General features: G+C 43.6%; 1 protein-coding gene and 1 pseudogene across 1 annotated transcript in view; one reads left to right on the top strand and one right to left on the bottom strand.

The window, feature by feature from the left end:
• The window catches only part of Bbs9 (Bardet-Biedl syndrome 9), a 365,371-nt gene extending 346,443 nt beyond the window's left edge, over positions 1 to 18,928 (bottom strand). Inside the window, 3 exon segments of the mRNA XM_028763694.1 lie at positions 3,976 to 4,098; positions 18,130 to 18,185; positions 18,689 to 18,928. Coding sequence (XP_028619527.1) covers positions 3,976 to 4,087 — 112 coding nt within the window. The 5' untranslated portion in view covers positions 4,088 to 4,098; positions 18,130 to 18,185; positions 18,689 to 18,928.
• Positions 18,929 to 19,885: 957 nt separating this feature from the next.
• Positions 19,886 to 20,009, top strand: part of LOC114618232 — a 4,697-nt pseudogene continuing 4,573 nt past the window's right edge.

Raw genomic sequence — 20,009 nt, 5'->3', positions numbered from 1 at the left:
ACTGCCTCCATTGGCTAACCTAGGCCTAGTGCTGAAAGCTTCTAGCCTCCATACAATCAAATCTAGACCTAGAATGTTTTCAGCCTCTGAGACTTACTGCTGAATAAGTTCATCCCTTCCTAGTTCTTTCTGGTCCCTAGCTGACTGGTTCAACTCAGCTGTTTTGGCTCAAACTCCACTCCAAGCTGACTGATTCAATCTGGCTTCTCTCAGTTTCTCACTGAATTGTTCTGCTTGGCCTCAAACTAACTTTGGCAATCTGTTATAATCTCCTAGCTCCTTCTCATTCTCTGCCACATTCTGTCTTCACCTGTGTCTAGTTTGTTTCTGTAAAACTCTCCTGCTAAAACTGCTAGCTCGCTCGCTCGCTCTCTCTCTCTCTCTCTCTCTCCCCCCTCCACTGCTCTCTCTTAAGTGGCTTCCCTTTCCTCTCTCTTCTCATGGGAGTTGGGCATATCCTATTCTGTCAAATCTTTCTCTGGTTCGTCACCTTTTCTGCCGCTCTATTAGACATCACTTTTAAACACAAGTGCTTCCCTCTACAAACTAACTTGACCTTCATTGAGATTAAAGATTTATATTAAGAGCATGTCTATATTCCAGTCAGAGGAATCAAAGGTGTGTACTGTACTAAGGGATGAACCACATGCTACAACTAGAAACAGGTTTTTTTCCCAGTAAATAACACAATCTCTGGGTTGACAGTGTGATCAAATACCCTGCAACAGCACTATGTGCTCTTAACTACTGGGTCACCTCTCCTGCCCCTAAGCTGAACTGTCCTAGAATTCTTCTCTAACAGACTGAAGGTGACCTGAATGAGAACAGTTCCCAGAGGCTCACAGATTTGAAGGATAGGTCACAAGGGAGTGACACTGTTTGAAACAGTTAGGAGAGATGGCCTTATTGAAGAAAGTGTGACACTGGAGATGGTCTTCGAGGTTTCAAAAGCCTAAGCCAGGCCCAGGCCTTTCTCTTCCCACTGCCTGAGGATCTGAAAGAGGAACTCTCAGCTATTCCTCCAGCACCATGTCTGCCTGCAAGCTGTCATGCTTCTGGCCAGGATGATGTGCTCTAACCCACTGAAACTGTCAACAAACCCAAACTAAATGCTTTCTTTTGTAAGAATTGACATGGTCATGGTGTCTCTTCACAGCAACAGAACAGTAAGACAGGGACTTCCACAGATGCACTTGGAAAAAGCAAAAACCCAAGTTCTGCGAGAATCCTGAATACTTGCTTTGAATTCTACTAATTCCAGAGGGTCAGAAAGACAGCAGCCCAGAGGATGAACTGATAAAGCAGCTGTCTTTAAAGAGATCTGATAAAGAGGACTGGTGGAGATGGGATGGAGTACAGGGGTGAAAAGGCTGGTCAGATCTAAACAGGCATGGGAACTTTCTATCTTGTCCTCTTGTCTTTGCCACAGTGGGGAAATCTCTAGGCTATGCATTGTCCTCAGTCTTTCTTACTTTGGCTTTTTATAGCAGGTTTTCTTAAAGAGCCATGGTCTTTCCACCTCCACCCCGTTACCCCCTCACTCCCTGCATATCTAGAAGTGAATGCTCACCTACCCTCAGCGAGAACACTACCGGCAGCTGGAGACATCTCTCCAGCTGTGACTGTTCTTACAAAGGAGCCCAGCCTGGTTCTCAGCATCCATGTTAGGTCACTCACAGCTAAGCACCTGAAAATCTCACTGCAGAAGACCCAGCACCTGGGCTCTGCAGCCACCTGCACTCACACAGAGATGGACACGTGAAGTTTTTTAATCTTTTAAAAAATCTATCTTTTTTTTTTTTTTTTTGCATAGAACACTAATGAGCCACTTGCTTGTAAATGATTGAGAACCTTTCATTCCTCTTGTCATTAAAAACTCTGCCTCTAAGCTGGGCTGTAGCTTAGTTAGCAAAGTGTTTGTCAAGCATGGTCTTAAAGGGGATCCATCCCCAGCATCGTGTAAAAGTAGGCACAGTGGCATATAGTGGTAATCCCAACACTTGGGAGCTGGTGGCAGAAGGATCAGAACTCCAGGGTCAGGCTCAGCTACAATGTGAGGTGAAGAAGAGTCTGGGCTATATGAGACCCTTTATAAACAAATAAGCCTACCTTGCTTCCCAGAAACCAGCCTAGCTGTTTCCTCTGACTCTCTGGAAGGCCTCTCAAAATCTGTTTCTGACTACTTCCCAAACTGCGCCGTTTACTACTTGCAGTCTCCAAGTTACGGTCTGACACCTCCTTCCCTCTCACTCCACTGTCTGTCTCTCCGTGTGTCTTCACACATTCTAAGCACTTATTTCCAAACCTCCGAGATACTGTTATCCTAAAAAGACCATATCTCAAACTGTTTACATCAGCCCCTTCCTCCCTCAGATCGACAGAGACTGTCCAGCTTTATAGAAGGCCGTGCAACTTCTGAGCACTCACAGTGCAGACACCTGAGCCAACACCCCCATGCATTCCCAGAGAATAGCACTACACAGGCTCTCCATCTGGAACAGACAATCTTCATATATGATAATCACTCCCGGACAGCTATCCAGCTCTGGGAAATGAGAATCATTGGTTTTGTCTATTTGGCAGACAATATGTAATGACATTTATACAGCACAGATTAGGAAGACAGAGGCTAGTGCTCACAACTAGCACCCAGGATGGACCCTAACAGAAATAAGAAAGAGCAACATATTTCAGAAGTATAGTTTTCACCCGAGCTGAGCTTTGAACACTTTAGACAGGGGTGAGCTTCAGCATGTCACCTGGGTAGATGTCTTCATGACTCTCATGTGAACAAGTAAGAGGGAAACCATACGCTTCCAAGAGTCATGCCGGATGATCACTGAGCTCCCAGGGCGGCCTCTGAACAGAGGCCTACCCAGCTTTACAGTAGGAGGGAGGGACTGGATTCTTCTCAAAAATAAATAAGATGACACTTCTGTACTTGAAGACCTTATGCTGGACCTCCTCTTCCTCCTCCTCCCCTTTCTCTTCTTCCTCCTCCTCTTCCCTTCCTCTTCCCAGTCCTCTCTCTTGCTTCCTTTGCAAATGTAACTTTCTCTTTCCACCCCGCCCCTTGCTAACACATTTTCATTACAGGTAATAGAAATAAATAGGAAAGGAGTAATATTCATATCAGCAAATTAAATGTTCTTTCTTGGAGGCCAATGATTATCTGAATTGCAAAATAAAAGCTTGTGATATACTAGTTATTCAAACATAGTACTAATTTCATACTGTAACTATATAGAACTAGACCCTTTTTAAAACTTGAAACACATGACTATGCAGAGAAGCAAGCAATGTAAGGCTAGGACAGTAGCTGGTCTCTCTCAAACAGAATGAAAGCAATGGCGTACCGACTGTGTCTTCTCAGTAGCAGAATCCTCGTGGTTTTATCATGGCATTAATGCTCTCAGAATCAACTAGAAGAGTGCATCATTTCATTGTAAATGATCTCTAAGAGGAGTTTTCAAATTATTAAATATTTTACTAACTCTACCCTAGAAGACCCCATTTGGTAGCATACCGAGTGGTGTCATGTGAATTGTCCACTAATTCTACCAAGTAATACAACGGCATGAACAAAGCCCACGTGATATAAGTAAAACAGAGGTAAGAACACATCTGCCAGCCTGCCTTATACATGTTACTTGTAAGAGAAATATCAGATATAGTGGCACACACTTGTAACCCCAAACCCAGGAGGACCAGAGTGAGATCCACCCAGCCTGGACTACACAGAAGGAGGATGAAGTTAGATATGTTCAACCCTGGGTTATACTTAGGACAGTTTAGTCGTGTTCTCTTAAGTTCATGCTTTTAAAACTGAGTCATTCTTACTTACTGTCTTTAATGCTCAGCTCCATTGGGGAGGTGCAGACTAAAGCCCAGGATCAGAAAACCTCTTTGGCATGTGTGAGGCCCTGAGGTCAACCCCCACACTGGGACAACAAAAGTACCCCACAAGTTCCTCACCTTGTCCGTTTCCACTGTTGTCGACATCAGCCAAGCACAAGCAGCCCTGATCAAATTCCTCTTTTTCTCCCAGCACAGTAGACCACCAGTCACGGGCCTTAAACAAGGACATTTCCTTTCAATCTAAAAATAAAACATTTGTATATAATAAAAAATTAACCTTATAAAAAGAAGTCAAATTATCCCATTTGCAGATGACATGATTCTATTTTTAAAAGACTCTACGTAATCTACTAGAGAATTCTTAGATGTAGAAACATGGTAAAGCTACAAGATTCAAAATCAATATAGCCTTCATATATACCAGAAAGAAATTAGGAAAACTAACCTATTCATAACAACTCCCCAAAATGTCAAGTACCTGTGGGCAATGGAGATGGCTTGGCAGATGAGAACGCATCTTCATCTTCCAGAGGGCCTGAGTCTGAATCCCAGCACTCACAATGAGTGGCTAAAACTCCCTCAACTCCAAGGCCTGGATATCTGATACCCTGGCCTTCAGTGGCACTGGACTCAAGTGAGGAACCCACATACAGACATACACACATATTTAAAATAATAGTGATAAGATAAATTACTTTAAATATTAAGTACCTGCAAAGAGACTTAAGCAACAAACTGAAACATCAAGACTGAAAAAGGGAATCAAAGATGCCAGATGACAGAAAGATCTTCTGTATTCTTGAGTTAACAGAATTAATATTACAACATGGATATACCACCAAAAGCAATCTGCAAGCTTAATGTAATGCTTATCAAAATTCCAATGTTATACATTGCAGATCTAGAAAAAAACAATCCAAGTATCACAAATAGCCAAAGTAATCCTCAGTGATAAGAACACACTGGAGGTTCTCAAAACCCAACCCCAAATTATACAGTGATACCAACAGCCTTGTGCTGGTGCAAGAAGACAGGCAGAGCATATGGAACCACATATAGACCAACAAAACTATGACCTCCTAGCTTTTGACAAATGAGGCAAAACGTGCAGTAGAAAAAAAAGATCATGTTCAACAAATAGCGAGGGCAAAACTGGATATCCTCTGAAGGATCAAGTAAACCCATAGCTTTCACCTTGGACAAAAATCAACTCAAAAATATATCAAAGACCTTAGCTTAGAGCCTGAAATGCTGAAACTGACAGAGAAGAACGGAAAGAATGTTCTTCAAGACACTGAGGTATCTCAGGCCTCAACAGAGAAGCTGCTTCTTGCAGTGGATGGGAATCAGCACAGAGACCCGCAGCTGCACAGCGTGCAGGGAGGGAGAGGCTTTGGAACACTCTGTCCTAAATGGGTTGTCTCCATCAAATCCTTCCCTCAGGGCTCAGGGATCTATCAGAGAGAAGAGGCAGAAAGATAACAAGAGCCAGAGGTGATGGGTGACAAGAAACAGTGTCTTCCAGACACCTCAGAGCTGACAAACACAAGAACTCACTGAGACTGGCAGCGTACAAGACCTTCACACGAGGTCGCTCACACAGAGTCCTGGCATTGAGAAGAAGATATAAACACAGGATTCCACCCCTAACAGAGGACCTAGCTGAAAGTCACACCCAGCTGCAGAGGAATGGAGTCCAGTTATACTAATGGCACTTCAGGGCAGGCCTCATGCCCAGGAGAAGTTGGCCAAGTTAACTTGATGGTATTTTTTGGATTTTTTCTTTTTAATTTCACTGTGCTTTGCTTGGGCATTTTTTTTTTTGGCTTACTGATCTTTTGCTTGTTTGTTTTGATTACTATATTTGTGGGTTTTGTGAGGATTTTTGAGTGTGTATTTCTTGATTCTTTGTCTTTTAAGAGGGAGAAAAAATATAAAGTAAGTTGGGTAGGAAGGTACAGAGGATCTGGAAGAAAGGGGGATGGGAAAAACATGGCCAAAATATATAGTGTAAAATTTTTTCAGAAAAAAAACTAAACTATACACACACACACACACACAATAAACTACAATTTACAAGGCCACTGAGGTAAAAGACCCTGGAGTAGGGCAGAACGTTCTGAATGGAACGTCAATGGCACGGAATCCAATCCACTCTCCACAGATGGAAGTTTGTGAAATATAAAGTTTCTGAACAGCAAAGACAACTAGCATCAGAGCACACAGTCCACAGAAGGGGAGAAAATCTTTACACTTGTGCTTCAGACAGGGGACTAACTTACAGAATTTACAAAGAACTATAGAAATTAAATACCAAGGAAATAAAACTGATAGCCAGCAAATGTGTTAATGAAATGAACAGTATACCAAAAATGGAAACACAGATGGCTGATAACTATTAACTTTTGAAATTTTTTATTTTTTTTTAAATGCACACATAAAGCAGACTTTTTTTCACGCCAGCACATGGTATGTGACGTTCTCCAGTTTGCTCAATGCCTTAAATGTTCAGCGAGGCCTCACTTTTACTGTACATGGACCTGAAGCATCCTAGCTTTTAGCAGGCAGGGAGAAGACACACTAGAAAATCAAAATTGGAACAGCAGGCTAAATGCAGGGCACATTTGTAAACTCATTTCACATTTGAAAATTACAATGTCAGTAAAAAGTGACAAGAATTTGGGACTGAGATGACTGAAGTGGGCCAACCACAAGTTTCTGAACCTGTACTGATAAATTCTATTGCTGCTGCTGCTGTTTTATTACTATGCATAAAGAACTCTGTATATAGCAAGTGGAATTGACAATCTATGCATATACCTTTTAAAAATCTAAGCTGGGCAGAAAACCAGACTAAAAAGTGTCTTTCTCTATGGTGAACCCGGCAGCTTTTTTTAATGAACTATTTGTTAAAGCCTGAAATAACTAATAAGACTACAAGAGCTGTCCATACTGCACTGCTCAAAACTGGAGATTTCTTAGGAAAGGAATAGGATACAAAGTAACCAGTTTCCCCAAAATGTGTAAGGCTCAGCTCTACCTGCCTGTGACTCTGTAAGTGGCCTGTTCTTGTCTACTGACACAAGTTTACACTAATTCCTCTATGCATGCATGCATGTGATGTGATGCTAGTCAAGCCAGAGGACTAATGTCACAAGCATCACCTGGACTCTTCCTTCCTACGCACAGAGAGAACACATATTCTCCCTCAGTTCTGATCTACAATGTATAGACACACACACTCCAGTTTTAACCAAGAGTGGTAACTGTGGGTACCTTATAACATTTAGAAAGGAGTTAAGAAGGGATAATATTAGGTGACAGTAAAGAGAGAATGCAGGCAAAGGTCCTGGGTATCATCAAAGAAGACACAGTTTTCCTCTCCCTGTGGTAGATAAGTGAATGACAATACCGTTGACTGTGTGATTCCCTAAGTGAGGACACAGGCTTCGGCTCGGCCGTCCTATTTGCTGACTCAGTGTATTCACCAGATGGACAGGGTTCAAGGCTATTTGAGCGTCTACCTTAATCACACTACGTGATGTCTTTATTTGTGAATTAATTATAATCAAATGACTTTTAAAACTAAAGACCTTTAATTTAAAGTCTTGGGTTTTTTTGGTTGCTATTGCTGTCGTCTTTCAAGACAGAATTTGGTGTATCCCATGCTAACCTTGAACTCCTGATCTTGTGCCTCTAACATTCAAAGTGCATGGATTATAGTCACCACACCCTGCTGAAATTAATTCTCCCCTAACACATAGCAATTCAACTCCCATAGCTTTGAGATTCATGTTTGCAGTTAACTTTCACTCTCTGTGTTACGTACACAAGCATGAAACCACAGTTCCAAGTGCTTACAAGCCATAAGCAGATACCCTGCAACACCATCATGAATTAGGCTAAGAACCTATATATTCATTTTGAAATGATTCTATTTTCTGAGAACTTTAGGAAGGAATTACACAAAAATGGGGGGAAAACTTTTCTAAATGATCAATATTCAAAATTGAAACGTAGTACTTAGCACAGAAATCTTTTAACAAAATACCTAACTTCCTTTCATGACCAACTGCAACATCCTCTGCACTGGAACTACAGGTACTCAGAGAGCTTCTGCTTCCTCCAGAAAAGGTAAGGTGGAAGAGGAAATTTATCACAGGCAGGAATGCACGTGCACACATGTACACAGACAGACAGACAGACAGACACCAGGAAAACTGGTTTGCAGGTCCATGCACCTAACCATGTGTCCGTAGATAACCACGAGCCTCTGTCTCTTGATTCCCTTCCCAGAATGAGCAGCCCAGCCCCTCCTTCTAAGCTACTCCTGTGAATGCACACTGTATTCTTCAACAGAAATGAAGCAGCATCTACCATGAGATTTTTATACATCCCTCTACTTATTTGTTTAGACAAAGTCTCACGCCATAGCTCAAAGGTGACCTAGCAACTCTCCAGATTCAGCCGCTGAGAACTGGGATTGGAGCACCACACCCAGCTTCTGCATTAATTTCTTATGTGCACGAAACTTCCCTTCACGGTACAGGCGTCAGTGGTACTTAGGGAATACATTTCCTCCTTAACCAGTTCCTTACAGAAGGTCTCCACAGACACTCAGTGCAAATGAGTTGGTTACAGAGCCACCGTTCACAGATGTGGCTTTAGGCACCACATTTCTATGGCTCACTATATAGTGTCACTATGCACTTCTGCACAAAGGCACCTTATTTATATTGATGACTCATTTCTATGGCTCAATATATAGTGTCACTATGCATTTCTGTATAAAGACACCTTTCTTTATATTTTTGACTCATAACCACCAAAAACTCATAACCGTCAAAAGCGATGTAACTCTATTAGCCTGACCACAGTGTTTCTTATCACCAGGATTTTCTCTCAGCTTCCCTGCACTTAGGACCCTTTGTTGGCACTTCAGCAATTACTTCTTTTGTTGTTGTTTTGTCTCATCTTGTCTTGCTTTGCTTTTTTGAAACACAGTCTCATCGTGTAGCCCAGGCTGGCTTTGAATGTTCAATCCCCTGCCTCAGACTTCTGAGTCCTGGGATTGAAAGCATGTACCACCACTAACCACTGCTTATACACAAAACAGGAAATGCCGAGTTGGTGAGAAGTCTCAGCAGGGCTGGCCACCGAGCCTGCTGACCTCAGTTTGATCCCAGGGACTCAGAATGGACGTAGAGAACAGACTCTCACAGCTTGTTCTTGTTGATAGCATAAGAACTGCAAGAAGACAAAGAGTGGCCTTGGCGTCTGTGGGACCCCGTATATCACCGTCCTCACCGCTGAAGCAGCAGCCATAGATGACTACAAAGCACCAAGAACATTGATTTTGAAATTATAACTAACTTTTAGCAAGTGACATGTTCACAAATACGGAATCAGAAAATAACAAAGATCAACTGTACTTTTTACACCCACAGAACAACCTGTTCCTTGAAGCAGGCCTTCTACACGCATGAATCACTGAAACCAAGGCCATGTTCTTCCATCTAAAATAAACTAAAAAACTGTCTTAGAAAGCTGAAAATCTCGCACACTGGAGACAGGCTGTGTGAGTCTGGATTCCAGTGACAGCACCCACCAAGTATGCAACCACGCAACCACGCAGCCACGCAGCCATGCAACACAAAGTGTAATAACCACCTTTGTCACCTTGACTGGATTTGGAACTACCTAGGAGATCCATTATTGGCATGTCTCTGAAAGTTTTACCAAAGAGGGAGAACACAATTAGCCTACAGCGAAAAGGGTTCATTTGACTCATAGGTCATACTTGATCATGACAGGAAGTCGAGGCAGGAGCTGAAGCAAGAGACCACTGTTGAATGCTGCCAACTGGCTTCTTCCCCTGCCTTACTCAGCTACTTTCCTTATGCAACCCAGACCCACCTCCCTAGGGATGCCTCCGCCTACAGTGAGATAACCCTGTACACATCAATTAACAACTGAGAAAATGGCTCACAGACATGCCCACTGCCAAGAACAATGGAGGCAGCCCCTCAGTTGAAGTTCCCCTTCCCAGACTATAGTTGTGTCAAGTTGACATTAAACTAAACAGCACAGTAGATAATACCACTCCCCAGGCTTCAGTCACAGACAGGGTAAAAATGGAACAGGGGAGATGACAGCTGAACCCCAGCATTCATCCCTCTGTTTCCTAACAGCAGGTACCACATGACCAGCCACCTCACTTCCCGCTGCATGGTGAACTCCATATATTCAGACACTGAACCAAATGAACATGTCCTTGTGTAAACTGCACAGCCAGGTACTCAGTCAGCACAACGGGAAAAGCATCTACTAACCCTGCTATATAGTTCAACCTCTTCCTCTACAAAATAAAGGGAAGGGTGTTGTTTAAGTGTTACATAATGCAGCAGATGCAAACTACAGAGTTAGAGAAACGTTCCACAACGCAGTTATCCAATACAGAGACAGCATCCAATATATATAAAGAATGTCTACAATTCAACAGGAATAAGAACCAAAAGCAAACAGATGAGCTGGTGTTTCTCCAGTGAAGATCTGCAAATGGCCAACAAACAGCCGCAGGCTGCTCAGCATCGTGAGCCAAGGTGAGAGGCCACTGCACCTCCTGCGCAGAGCCTGGCACACGCCAGTGACCCCAGTGACTGTGGAAGCGGCAGAAGACAGCATAGGCTACAAAGAAAATGAATTCAAGAGTAGCCTGGGCAACTTAGTGAAACTATGTCCCAAAATTAAAAATTGTTTAAAGGGGGCTGGAGAGATGGCTCAGTGGTTAAGAGCACTGACTGCTCTTCCAAAGGTCCTGAGTTCAATTCCCAGCAACCATATGGTGGCTCACAACCATCTGCAATGGGGTCTGATGTCCTCTTCTGGTGTATCTGAAGAGAGCACTGGTATGCTCATATACATAAAATAAATAAATAAATAAATCATTAAAAAAGAATTTAAAAAAAAATTGTTTAAAGGGCCGGAGAGATAGAATTCTTGTTAGTGATAGAACTCTTGGAGCCTATTGTGTCCAAAGTCCTACACTCATCCTCAGGACTACCATAAATAAATAAACAAATAAATAAATAAACAAACAAACAAATGGAAACCCAGTGTCAACCTGACAGGATTTAAGCTCACCATGGGAATCTCTGAGCAGGTCAGTGAAAAGATCTCCAGGGTAGGTTGGGGTAAAAAGATCCCAAAAATGTGGGCTACCTTAAAAGATTCTATGTGCTTGGGTCCTAAACTCATAAAAGGAGAAAGCCAGCTGAGTACCAGCACTCGCCTCTCAGCTCCCTGGCTATAGGCACAGTGTGACCAGCTTCCTCCTAACACTAACTTTCTGACAAAATACAAAATAAGCATTTGCTTCCTTGGGTCTTTTTTTTTTTTTTTTTTTTTTTTTGAGGGGGAGCAGGTTTGAGAGTTTTGTTGTTGTTGTTTCTTCTACTTTGTTGTTTCCTTTTGTTTTTTTGTTTGGTTGTTTTGTTTTGTTGGGGTTTTTTTGTTTTGTTTTGTTTTGTTTTTTGGGTTTTTTTGGGGGTGGGGGGGTTCAAGACAGGGTTTCTATGTATAGCCCTAGCTGTCCTGGAACTCACGCTGTAGACCAGGCTGGCCTCGAACTCAGAAATCCACCTGCCTCTGCCTCCCAAGTGCTGGGATTAAAGGCGTGCGCCACCACTGCCCAATTCCTTTTGTTTTCTAAGACAGGGTTTCATGTACCTCAGGCTGGCCTAAACTCCCAATCCTCCTACACCTGGCCCTAAATATCTTTTAGTGTGTCATTTGTTAAACTATTAAGACAGGGGAGGGAGATCCACCTTTCCCTGAGTGCTAGGGAGATGTTCAGTATTTTAAAGCACTGTTTAAAAACTGCCATTAGTGAGAGCTAAAGAGATGGCTCAGCAGTTAAGAGCACATACAACTCTTTCAAAGGACCTAGATTTGTTCAAAACACACCACACACACGCACACACACACACACACCATATATATACATATACATATACATATACATATACATATACATATACATATATATATATATATATATATATATTTGGTTTTTTCAAAACAGGGTTTGTCTGTGTAACCCTGGCTGTCCTGGCACTCACTCTGTAGACCAGGCTGGCCTCAAACTCACAGAGATCCTCCTGTCTCTGCTTCCCATGCACTACCATTAAAGAAAGGTATAAGCCACCAACACCTGGCAATAATTTTAAAATAATAAAATAAATAAGTCTTGTGGGCTAGATGGCTCAGTGGCTAAAAGTACATATTGTTCTTGCAGAGGACCCAAGTTTGGCTCCCAGCACCCATATCAGAAAGCTCAAAGCAGTCAGCCTATAACCCTAGTTTCCAGGATCTGACACCCTCTTCTGCCCTCCGTGGGTACTGCAGTCACACACACAAACCCACACAGAGATACATGTATATACAGATAATCAAAGCTTTTCTAAAACAGAATGTTCAACACTGCTGTTAGTGCTGAGCTCTGTCGGTCTATAGATAGCATAAGGACTCCTGTGGGTAAAGTATCCATTTCCTATGGGTAAACAAAGATGTCCAGGCCGGGGTTGCTGGGCTGACCAGTGAACTCTCACTGCCCAGACTGCCTCACAGCTGAGCCCACTACTCTTATGCCAGCACTAGCAGCCTTGAGCACATCCAAGACACTTTAAGACGCCTTGGCTCCTAGAAGCATTGGCCCTGATTCTATGCCATTCGTGAACCATTTCTGCCTTGACTGGAGGTGGAGTGCATACCCTGGCAGAACTACCATGATTGGTGCTAAGAAAGCCATGATTGGTCTAAACCACAAGCCTTAGTAACTGTGATTGGTGCTAAGAGCTGTGGGGTAGGAGGTGGAGCAACTCACTCAACAGCTGAAGAGGTCCCAGGGATCTTGGAGGCAGTTTCTGAGGCCTGGCTCTGGCCTCCAGCTCAGCCTCTCTTGTGTCTGACTCCAGTCTCGTCGGAGCAGTGGGAATCACCAATCGCCAAACCGTTCAACAAGATTCAGAGATCAGGCGCTCAGTTTCCCCCCACCCCCCCCCCCCGCCGGCTGCGTCAGGCCCCCCCCCCGCCCCGCCCCTGGCCACCCACACCCTGCAGTTTTCCTTTCCTGCACAACTTGGCTAAGGGCAATCCTCAACATATTCAAAGTCCCTGGGCTACCACGGCTGGGACCCTCGCAGTGGCAGAAGTGGCGGTGTTCCTTGGTCTTGGGACTTCCCCCCCCCAACCCCTGAAACCCATTTCTTTATATGCTACCAAAAAGTCTAATTAAAAAATATTGTAGTTTAGTTTAATATTATCAGCTTATGAGTTTAGACTATTTATATTACTGTTATGGGAAAACATTTCTGAGATTGTGATATGTTAATTTTCAAAATATATTCTTAGTGAAATTATTGCAAAATGACAAATTCAAAGTAACAACAAGCCAGCCATATTGGCTCATGGTTATAATCCTAGTAGTCATGAGTCTAAGGCAGTACAGTACGATTGCCACAAGTTTTAGACCAGTCTGAGCTACATAGTTAGACCTTGTCTTAAAAAGATGTATTTTAAAAAGGGGGGGGCAGGGCAGTGGTGGTGCAGCCTTTAATCCTCAGCACTCTGGAGGCAGATGCAGGCAGATCTCTGAGTTCAAGGCCAGCTTGGTCTACAGAGTTCCAGGACAGCCAGAGGTAAACAGAGAAACCCTGTCTCAAACAACACAAAACAGAAAATTGTGATATCCAAGCAGGTGGTACCTCTCTATATAAGTTTCCTAACATTGTAAAAAGTTATCTTTTAAAAAAGCAAGGTGAGCCAGGCAGTGTTGGCACACGCCTTTAATCCCAGCACTTGGGAGGCAGAAAGGCAGGCCGATTTCTGAGTTTGAGGCCAGCCTGGTCTACAGAGAGAGTTCCAGGACAGCCACAGCTATACAGAGAAACCCTGTCTCAAAAAAACAAAAACAAAACAAAAAAAAGCCAGGTGAGGGATACACTAGTCTGTAATACCAGCATTTAGAGGTAGAAGCTATAGATTTCCTTCCAATCTGGCCTAAATAGCAAATTCCAAGCCATACAGGAATACAGAAAAGGAGGGCTAGGGAAATGGCTCAGTCAGTGCCGGGCTCACTTTGAAATCATGAGAACGTGGGTTCAATCCCAAGAACCCATGTGGAAAAGCCAGGTAGAAAAGCACTAGAGAGGCACAGACAGGAGGGTCCCTCGGGCTCCCCGGCCAGCACAGCCTTAGCAGCAAGCTCCAGGCCACTGAGAGACCCTGTGTGAAAAAAACAAAGCTGGATGTTCCTGAGGAACAAAACTGAGGTTAACTTCTGACCCCCACATACTTGTGCACACACCCAAACACTACACACACGTTCACTCAACATACACAGAGAAAGCATGTGTGGGATTCCATCCACCATCCCTTACCTCTGCTGAGAAAGGAGTTACTGTGCTGCCCATATACTATAGCTCAGTTGGCAGAATGCTCGCCTGGCAGGTAGGGAGCTCTGACCTCAGTCTCCAGCACTGCATAATACTGGGCATGGCATGCATGCCTATAGTCCCAACATTGGGAAGGTAGCAATGGAAAGATTAGGAGTTCAAGGCCAGCCTCCAGTACATAGCAAGACTAGTTTGGCCTACATGAGACTCTGCCTCGAAAGTGGGGAAGGGGGGTATAAATAAATATGAGTTCTAATACACATAAGGGCTTCTGAAAAGTATTTCTATCACTCATGACTAATGGTTTTACATAATCACATTCACTGCCAGATGACCCAACTTAAATCTGGCAGTGAGTACCCAAAAGAATGCATTAAACACTTTATTATAGTTTTATTGGATTTTTACTTGAATGAAGCAATGGTATTTAATAGACTACAAATTCTTTCATTACATACTCCAGATACACAGGAAAAATAGTAACATTACATACTTTAGCCTTATCCTCCCCACACACCAGCCCTCTCATTTGTTTGACGGGGTCTCATGTAGCCCAGGCTGGCTTCAAACTTGCTAGACAGTCATGCCAGTCTTGAACTCCTGACCTTCCACCTCCTGAATGCTAGAATCTCAGGTATGCACCACCATGTCCCACTAAGGTGCATCTTTTCTCATAGCCCAGAGCAGCAAAATAAGTAAATCCTTTCTTGAGACATGTGGTAGAGAGAATGCATTCACCAGATACTGAATAAGGGTCTAGTTCAGAAGTGGGGACCATATGGAGAAAGCTGTGACCGACTGCTATAAGCACGATACTAAACATCCTCAGTTAACAGCGTGGTTCACAGGCTGCTTTGTGGCAGGCTCCTTGGTGGGCCCAGTTGCAGTGCTGGAGAGCTGGCCTTGGTGCAGTGGGTGTGGAAGAAAGAGCCAGTGGGCTGACCAGCTCAGCTACCACCCAGGCCCAGACACAAGGCTTTGAGTTGGCCCACCTCAACATGTACCCCATATAGGCACTGCTGGAGAGTTCTGCAGATCCAAAGCTGTAGTATCTCCATGACACAGGACAACAACAAGGTATCTGAGGGGAATCCCACTGAGGATCCAGTACTGGTGATATAGCAGAAACCAGAGGCCTCGAATCAGACTCACAAACGGGTGACTATGTGACACACCAGTGGGCTTCGGCTATACCATGTGACACACCAGTGGGCTTCGGCTGTACCATGTGACACACCAGTGGGCTTTTTTGCTTTTTCCTTTGTTTCTTTTTCTTTCTTGTTGGGGGGAGGCTACAAGGGTAAAGGGAAGGTACACAGGGACAGACAGTTGAGTGGGATTGGGATATATAATGTGAAATTCACCAAAAAAAGTCAATGAAATGTTAAATAAATTTTAAAAAGCGGGGCCCCATTCAAGGTCATCATCATCAGGGAAACCCCTAAACGGGGCTGTGTGCCTTGCCCACTTCTCCTTTGCTTCCTAGCCCTGACGTGAACACTTTTGCTCTGCCATGTGCTTCCACGGTAACATGTACTCACCACAGCAACAGGTGACTGTGGACTGGAACCTCTGAAGCTAGGAGCCCAATAAACTGTTTCTTTTGTAAATTAGTTATCTCAGGTGTATTGTAATAGTATAGTTAATTATCTCAGGTATATTGTTTCAGTATCTGAAAGCCAACTAATATAGCAACTACATCAAATATGGCAGAAGCGTCATAAAGGATGAGAACGTGGAGCCATAAGCACTGTTAAGAAGGAATAGTAACCAACTAAAGAATAAATGACCTACCACACTGCAGCAGCCAGTCAACGGGAAGACGAAGGGAGAGACAGGCTGCTCAGTGGAAGGAAGACAGAGAGGAAGAAGAACTACTCAGCAGCCCAAGAATGACTCTCTTCACCTCAGTCAGGCAAAAGAAAAGAATCTCATAGGCCCTGCCTAGAAAATATACTAACCCTCCCCCAAATAACTGGCTAAGGAAGTGCATATCCTAGACCACTGCATTTCCCCACTGCCAAGATCACTTGATGCTAGAGTATAAAGGCTTTCTCTGAGGTTGTGTGGTTGGATCATCATGTCAGGAAGTGAACACAGGTCTATCTGACCACCACCCCTGTGCCTGAAAACTCCAATATCATAATGCTTTTTTTTTTCTTTTGTTTTCGAGTGGTGGTTCAAGACAGGGTTTCTCTGTGTAGTTCCACCTGTCCTGGAACTCACTCTGTAGATCAGGCTGGCCTCGAACTCAAAGATATGCCTGCCTCTGCCTCCACAGTGTTGAGATTAAAGGTGTTCACCACCACTGCTCAGCTGCCATATTACTTTCAAAGCAATATTTGTTTAATTTTACATGACTGTACCATAGTCCTAGACCAGACAACCTGATGCTATTTCCTGAAATTTAATGACAGAAACATTATTTGGAGAAAGTTCCAGATGTGAACAACAGCAGCTTTAGGTCAACTTTCTGATTTCAGAGCCTGCCTCAGAATCGCAGGTTGTTCCCACTGCATTCTTTGGGTTTATACGGGCATTGATGTCACTTCTATATGTGTGAGTCTACTTCAGTGATGCGTTAAAACTGCCTGTCTCATAAATAAAACTTAATCATTTAATAAAAGCCAGTAATAATCCAGTAATAGTAATAAGGAAATAATTGTGGTGGTGGTCACCCAGGTGTGACAGCAGAGTCTTCTAGGCACAGAAGAATTTCAACTGGGACATCCAAAGGGCAGATCAGAAAGTGTGTGTGCGTGCTAGTGAGCACATGTACATGCCTGTGTATGTGAATATGTGCATGCTTGCAGTGTGTGTGCAAGTACTTATGTATATGGCTGAATGTATATTTTACTGGGTATTGAAAGAGCTACACCCCCAGACCTTATAAATGTTATAATCAGCAAACGTTTTATACTAACTTGATATATCTCAATACTTTTCAAAAATATCTGAGGAGATTGGAGTGTTCAGTGGTACACATACACCATGCACAAGTACATACATACATTCTGAGAAATGAGACTTCCTATATATCTGAAAAGTCATAAAACTTTACAGTATGGCTAGTAGATTTTTTTCCCTACAAAGAACATTTCCATTAAGAAGCTATACCATAGGGCCAGTGAAATGGCTCAGCAAACAAAGATGCTTGCTGCCAAGCCTGACAGGACCCACATGGTATGAGAGAACTGACTCTTGCAAGTTGTCCTCTAACCTCCACACTCACACTGTGGGACCCATGCCCACACACGGACATGCACTGAAATATTAAAAAAATTAAAATCTAATCAATTTGTAAGTGGGAGGTATAATTTAGCCACAACCATTATACATAATAAAAAAAATCCCTAAACTCTTACAAATAAATTATAAATGGTTTTCAAAATGAAGTCTCTTGTTTTTAATTCTTATAATGGTCCAACCCATCACCAAAAAAACAAAAACTCTCAAGCACCATCCTTTTAAATATTACTTATAAGTTACTCCTGGTCTCTTGGAATGCTAGCAAACAGTAATACATTGCATGGTGGCCCACACCTGTCATAACAACACTTGGGGAGCCTGAGGCAAGGGAAGTTCAAAGATGGCCTAGACGACACAGTAAGTTCCAGGCCAGCTTGGGCCACGTTATACATTTTTAAAAAATAAAAGGGAGAAAATATAAAAACCCTACTTTCCCTCCAGGATCTTTCAATTTGTGTGTATAAAGTAAGATGTGTATACATTAGACACAATTTGATATTTAAAGACAATGTGAGATACCAAAAAATAATCTATACATTTATACAGAAAATCAAAGCCAAATGCAGACCTTGTTTGGGAGCAGCTGCTGATAAAATCAGCTTAGTCCATCTAAACTGCTGTGGTCTGCAAAGGAAACAGAAAGGATAACCATTAATCCTATTGCAGGCAGCACGGGGGAGTATCAACATGTTCCCGCTTCAGTCGCAGATTGAGAACTGCTTTGACGCTCTGCTCACAAGACCTGTTGAAATGTCACAGGAGAAAGAAGCTCTTACTCCATGTGACTGCTACATGGACTCCCTAAAAATCACTCCTCCCTCAAAGGTGGTTATAGGATCTACCCACGTCTTGTTAGCGGTTTGTTTGAATGCAAGCCTCCTTTCTAGGAAACCGATCGTCCTACATCTCCCAAACCATTACACGGCATCTTGCTGACTAAGCGTAGCCAATGCATTTATACATCCGAAGATAATTTCTGGAATATTTCTTAGGTGGTGCCAACAAGTGGGCTTTGCCTCCTCTTGCTACGAACCCACTATCCACAGACTTCCCTCCTGACGAGGATCCAGTGCTGGAACAGAAGTAACAGCCGTGCAAGGAAAAGCAACACTTAACTCCACTAGTACCTCTTGGTCTTGTGTTCGAAGTTTTCCACGTCCCCAAGCAGACAGAATCCTGCCAAGCAGCAACACAAGCTCCACGGAGGTGAAGTGAGTCCCAAGATCCCCTGCACCCTCTTGTCATCCCCCAGAGACAAGCAGGGAAAACGACATGGATCCCTCGGAAGCCACAAGACAAGAGAGAAAAACTCCACGTCTGGATGCTCACAGAGAGGATGAAACCACCAGGGAGGCTGTAAGAGGGGTGAGGCTGCAAGACAACAGCCTGTGGAAGACACCTCCCCACTCCAGCCTAAATCCAAGCCGCCCTCGCCCTGTTGTCATAGCATTTTACAATGGAGGCTACTGCGCAAGTCAGACGCGGGGCCGCAGTGCTTGCTGGGTGTTGTAGTCCGGGCGACCGAGCACGAGCTTTGGAGGTAGTTTCCTGGGCCGCCCTTGTGGAGTAGAGTGGATATAGGGCGGGGTGAGGCTGGGCGCCTCTCAACTACCTGAACGGGCCTGTCCCTCATGGCAGCGTCGGCAGAAGTCCCGCCTCTGCGGGAGTGCTCCTGCTACAAACCATGCCTTCCTGTTGTTGGGTGTTATCCTAGTGTCTAGGCCTGAGTATGTAATGGTTTTCCTGTTTGAATCCGTCTTATTTCTTTCCTTGGCCTAACTGCTGTAGCTAAGATTTCAAGCACCATATTGAATAACAGTGAAGAGTAGATCCCCTTGTTTCATTACTTGTTTAGAAAAAACATTTACAGTTTCTCCAATGTAGTATAATATAGGCTATACGTTAATTTATATAGTCTAGATGGCTAATCTTTGTTGTCAGTCTGACACACCTAGGAAAGGGTGACCTCAACTGAAAATTACCTACATTCAGTTGACCTGTGGACATGTCTGGGGGCATTTTCTTGATTTCTTATTGATGTGGGAGAGCCCAGCCCACTGTGGGCTAGGCCAGTGGGTCTGGGCTATATAAGAAAGGGAGCCAGGGAGCAGCTGTCCTCCACAGTATCTGCTTCAGCCACTGACCTGCTTGGGTTCCTGAACTGACTTCCTAACCAGTGGAGTGTGACCTGTAAGGTGAAACAGGTGCAATCTCCTCTTCATGCTATTTTTGGTCATGGTGCTTATCAAAGCAACAGAAAGGAAACTTGAGCAGGTCTGTTATGACTAGGTATGGCCACTACTGTTGAAGGAAAGAGGACCAATGATGGAGGGAAACCGATGATGGAAGGGATGTCTCAGCGGGCCCATGCCAAGGCATCTCTTCCCCCTGAGGGACCAGCCACACGAAGGTATAGCATAGAATAGAGTTTATTCAGGGCATGGGGAG

Source organism: Grammomys surdaster, unplaced genomic scaffold, assembly GCF_004785775.1.
Source record: "Grammomys surdaster isolate TR1022 unplaced genomic scaffold, NIH_TR_1.0 140, whole genome shotgun sequence".
NCBI classification, from domain to species: Eukaryota; Metazoa; Chordata; class Mammalia; order Rodentia; family Muridae; genus Grammomys; species Grammomys surdaster.
This window is presented reverse-complemented; position numbering and strand designations above follow the sequence as displayed.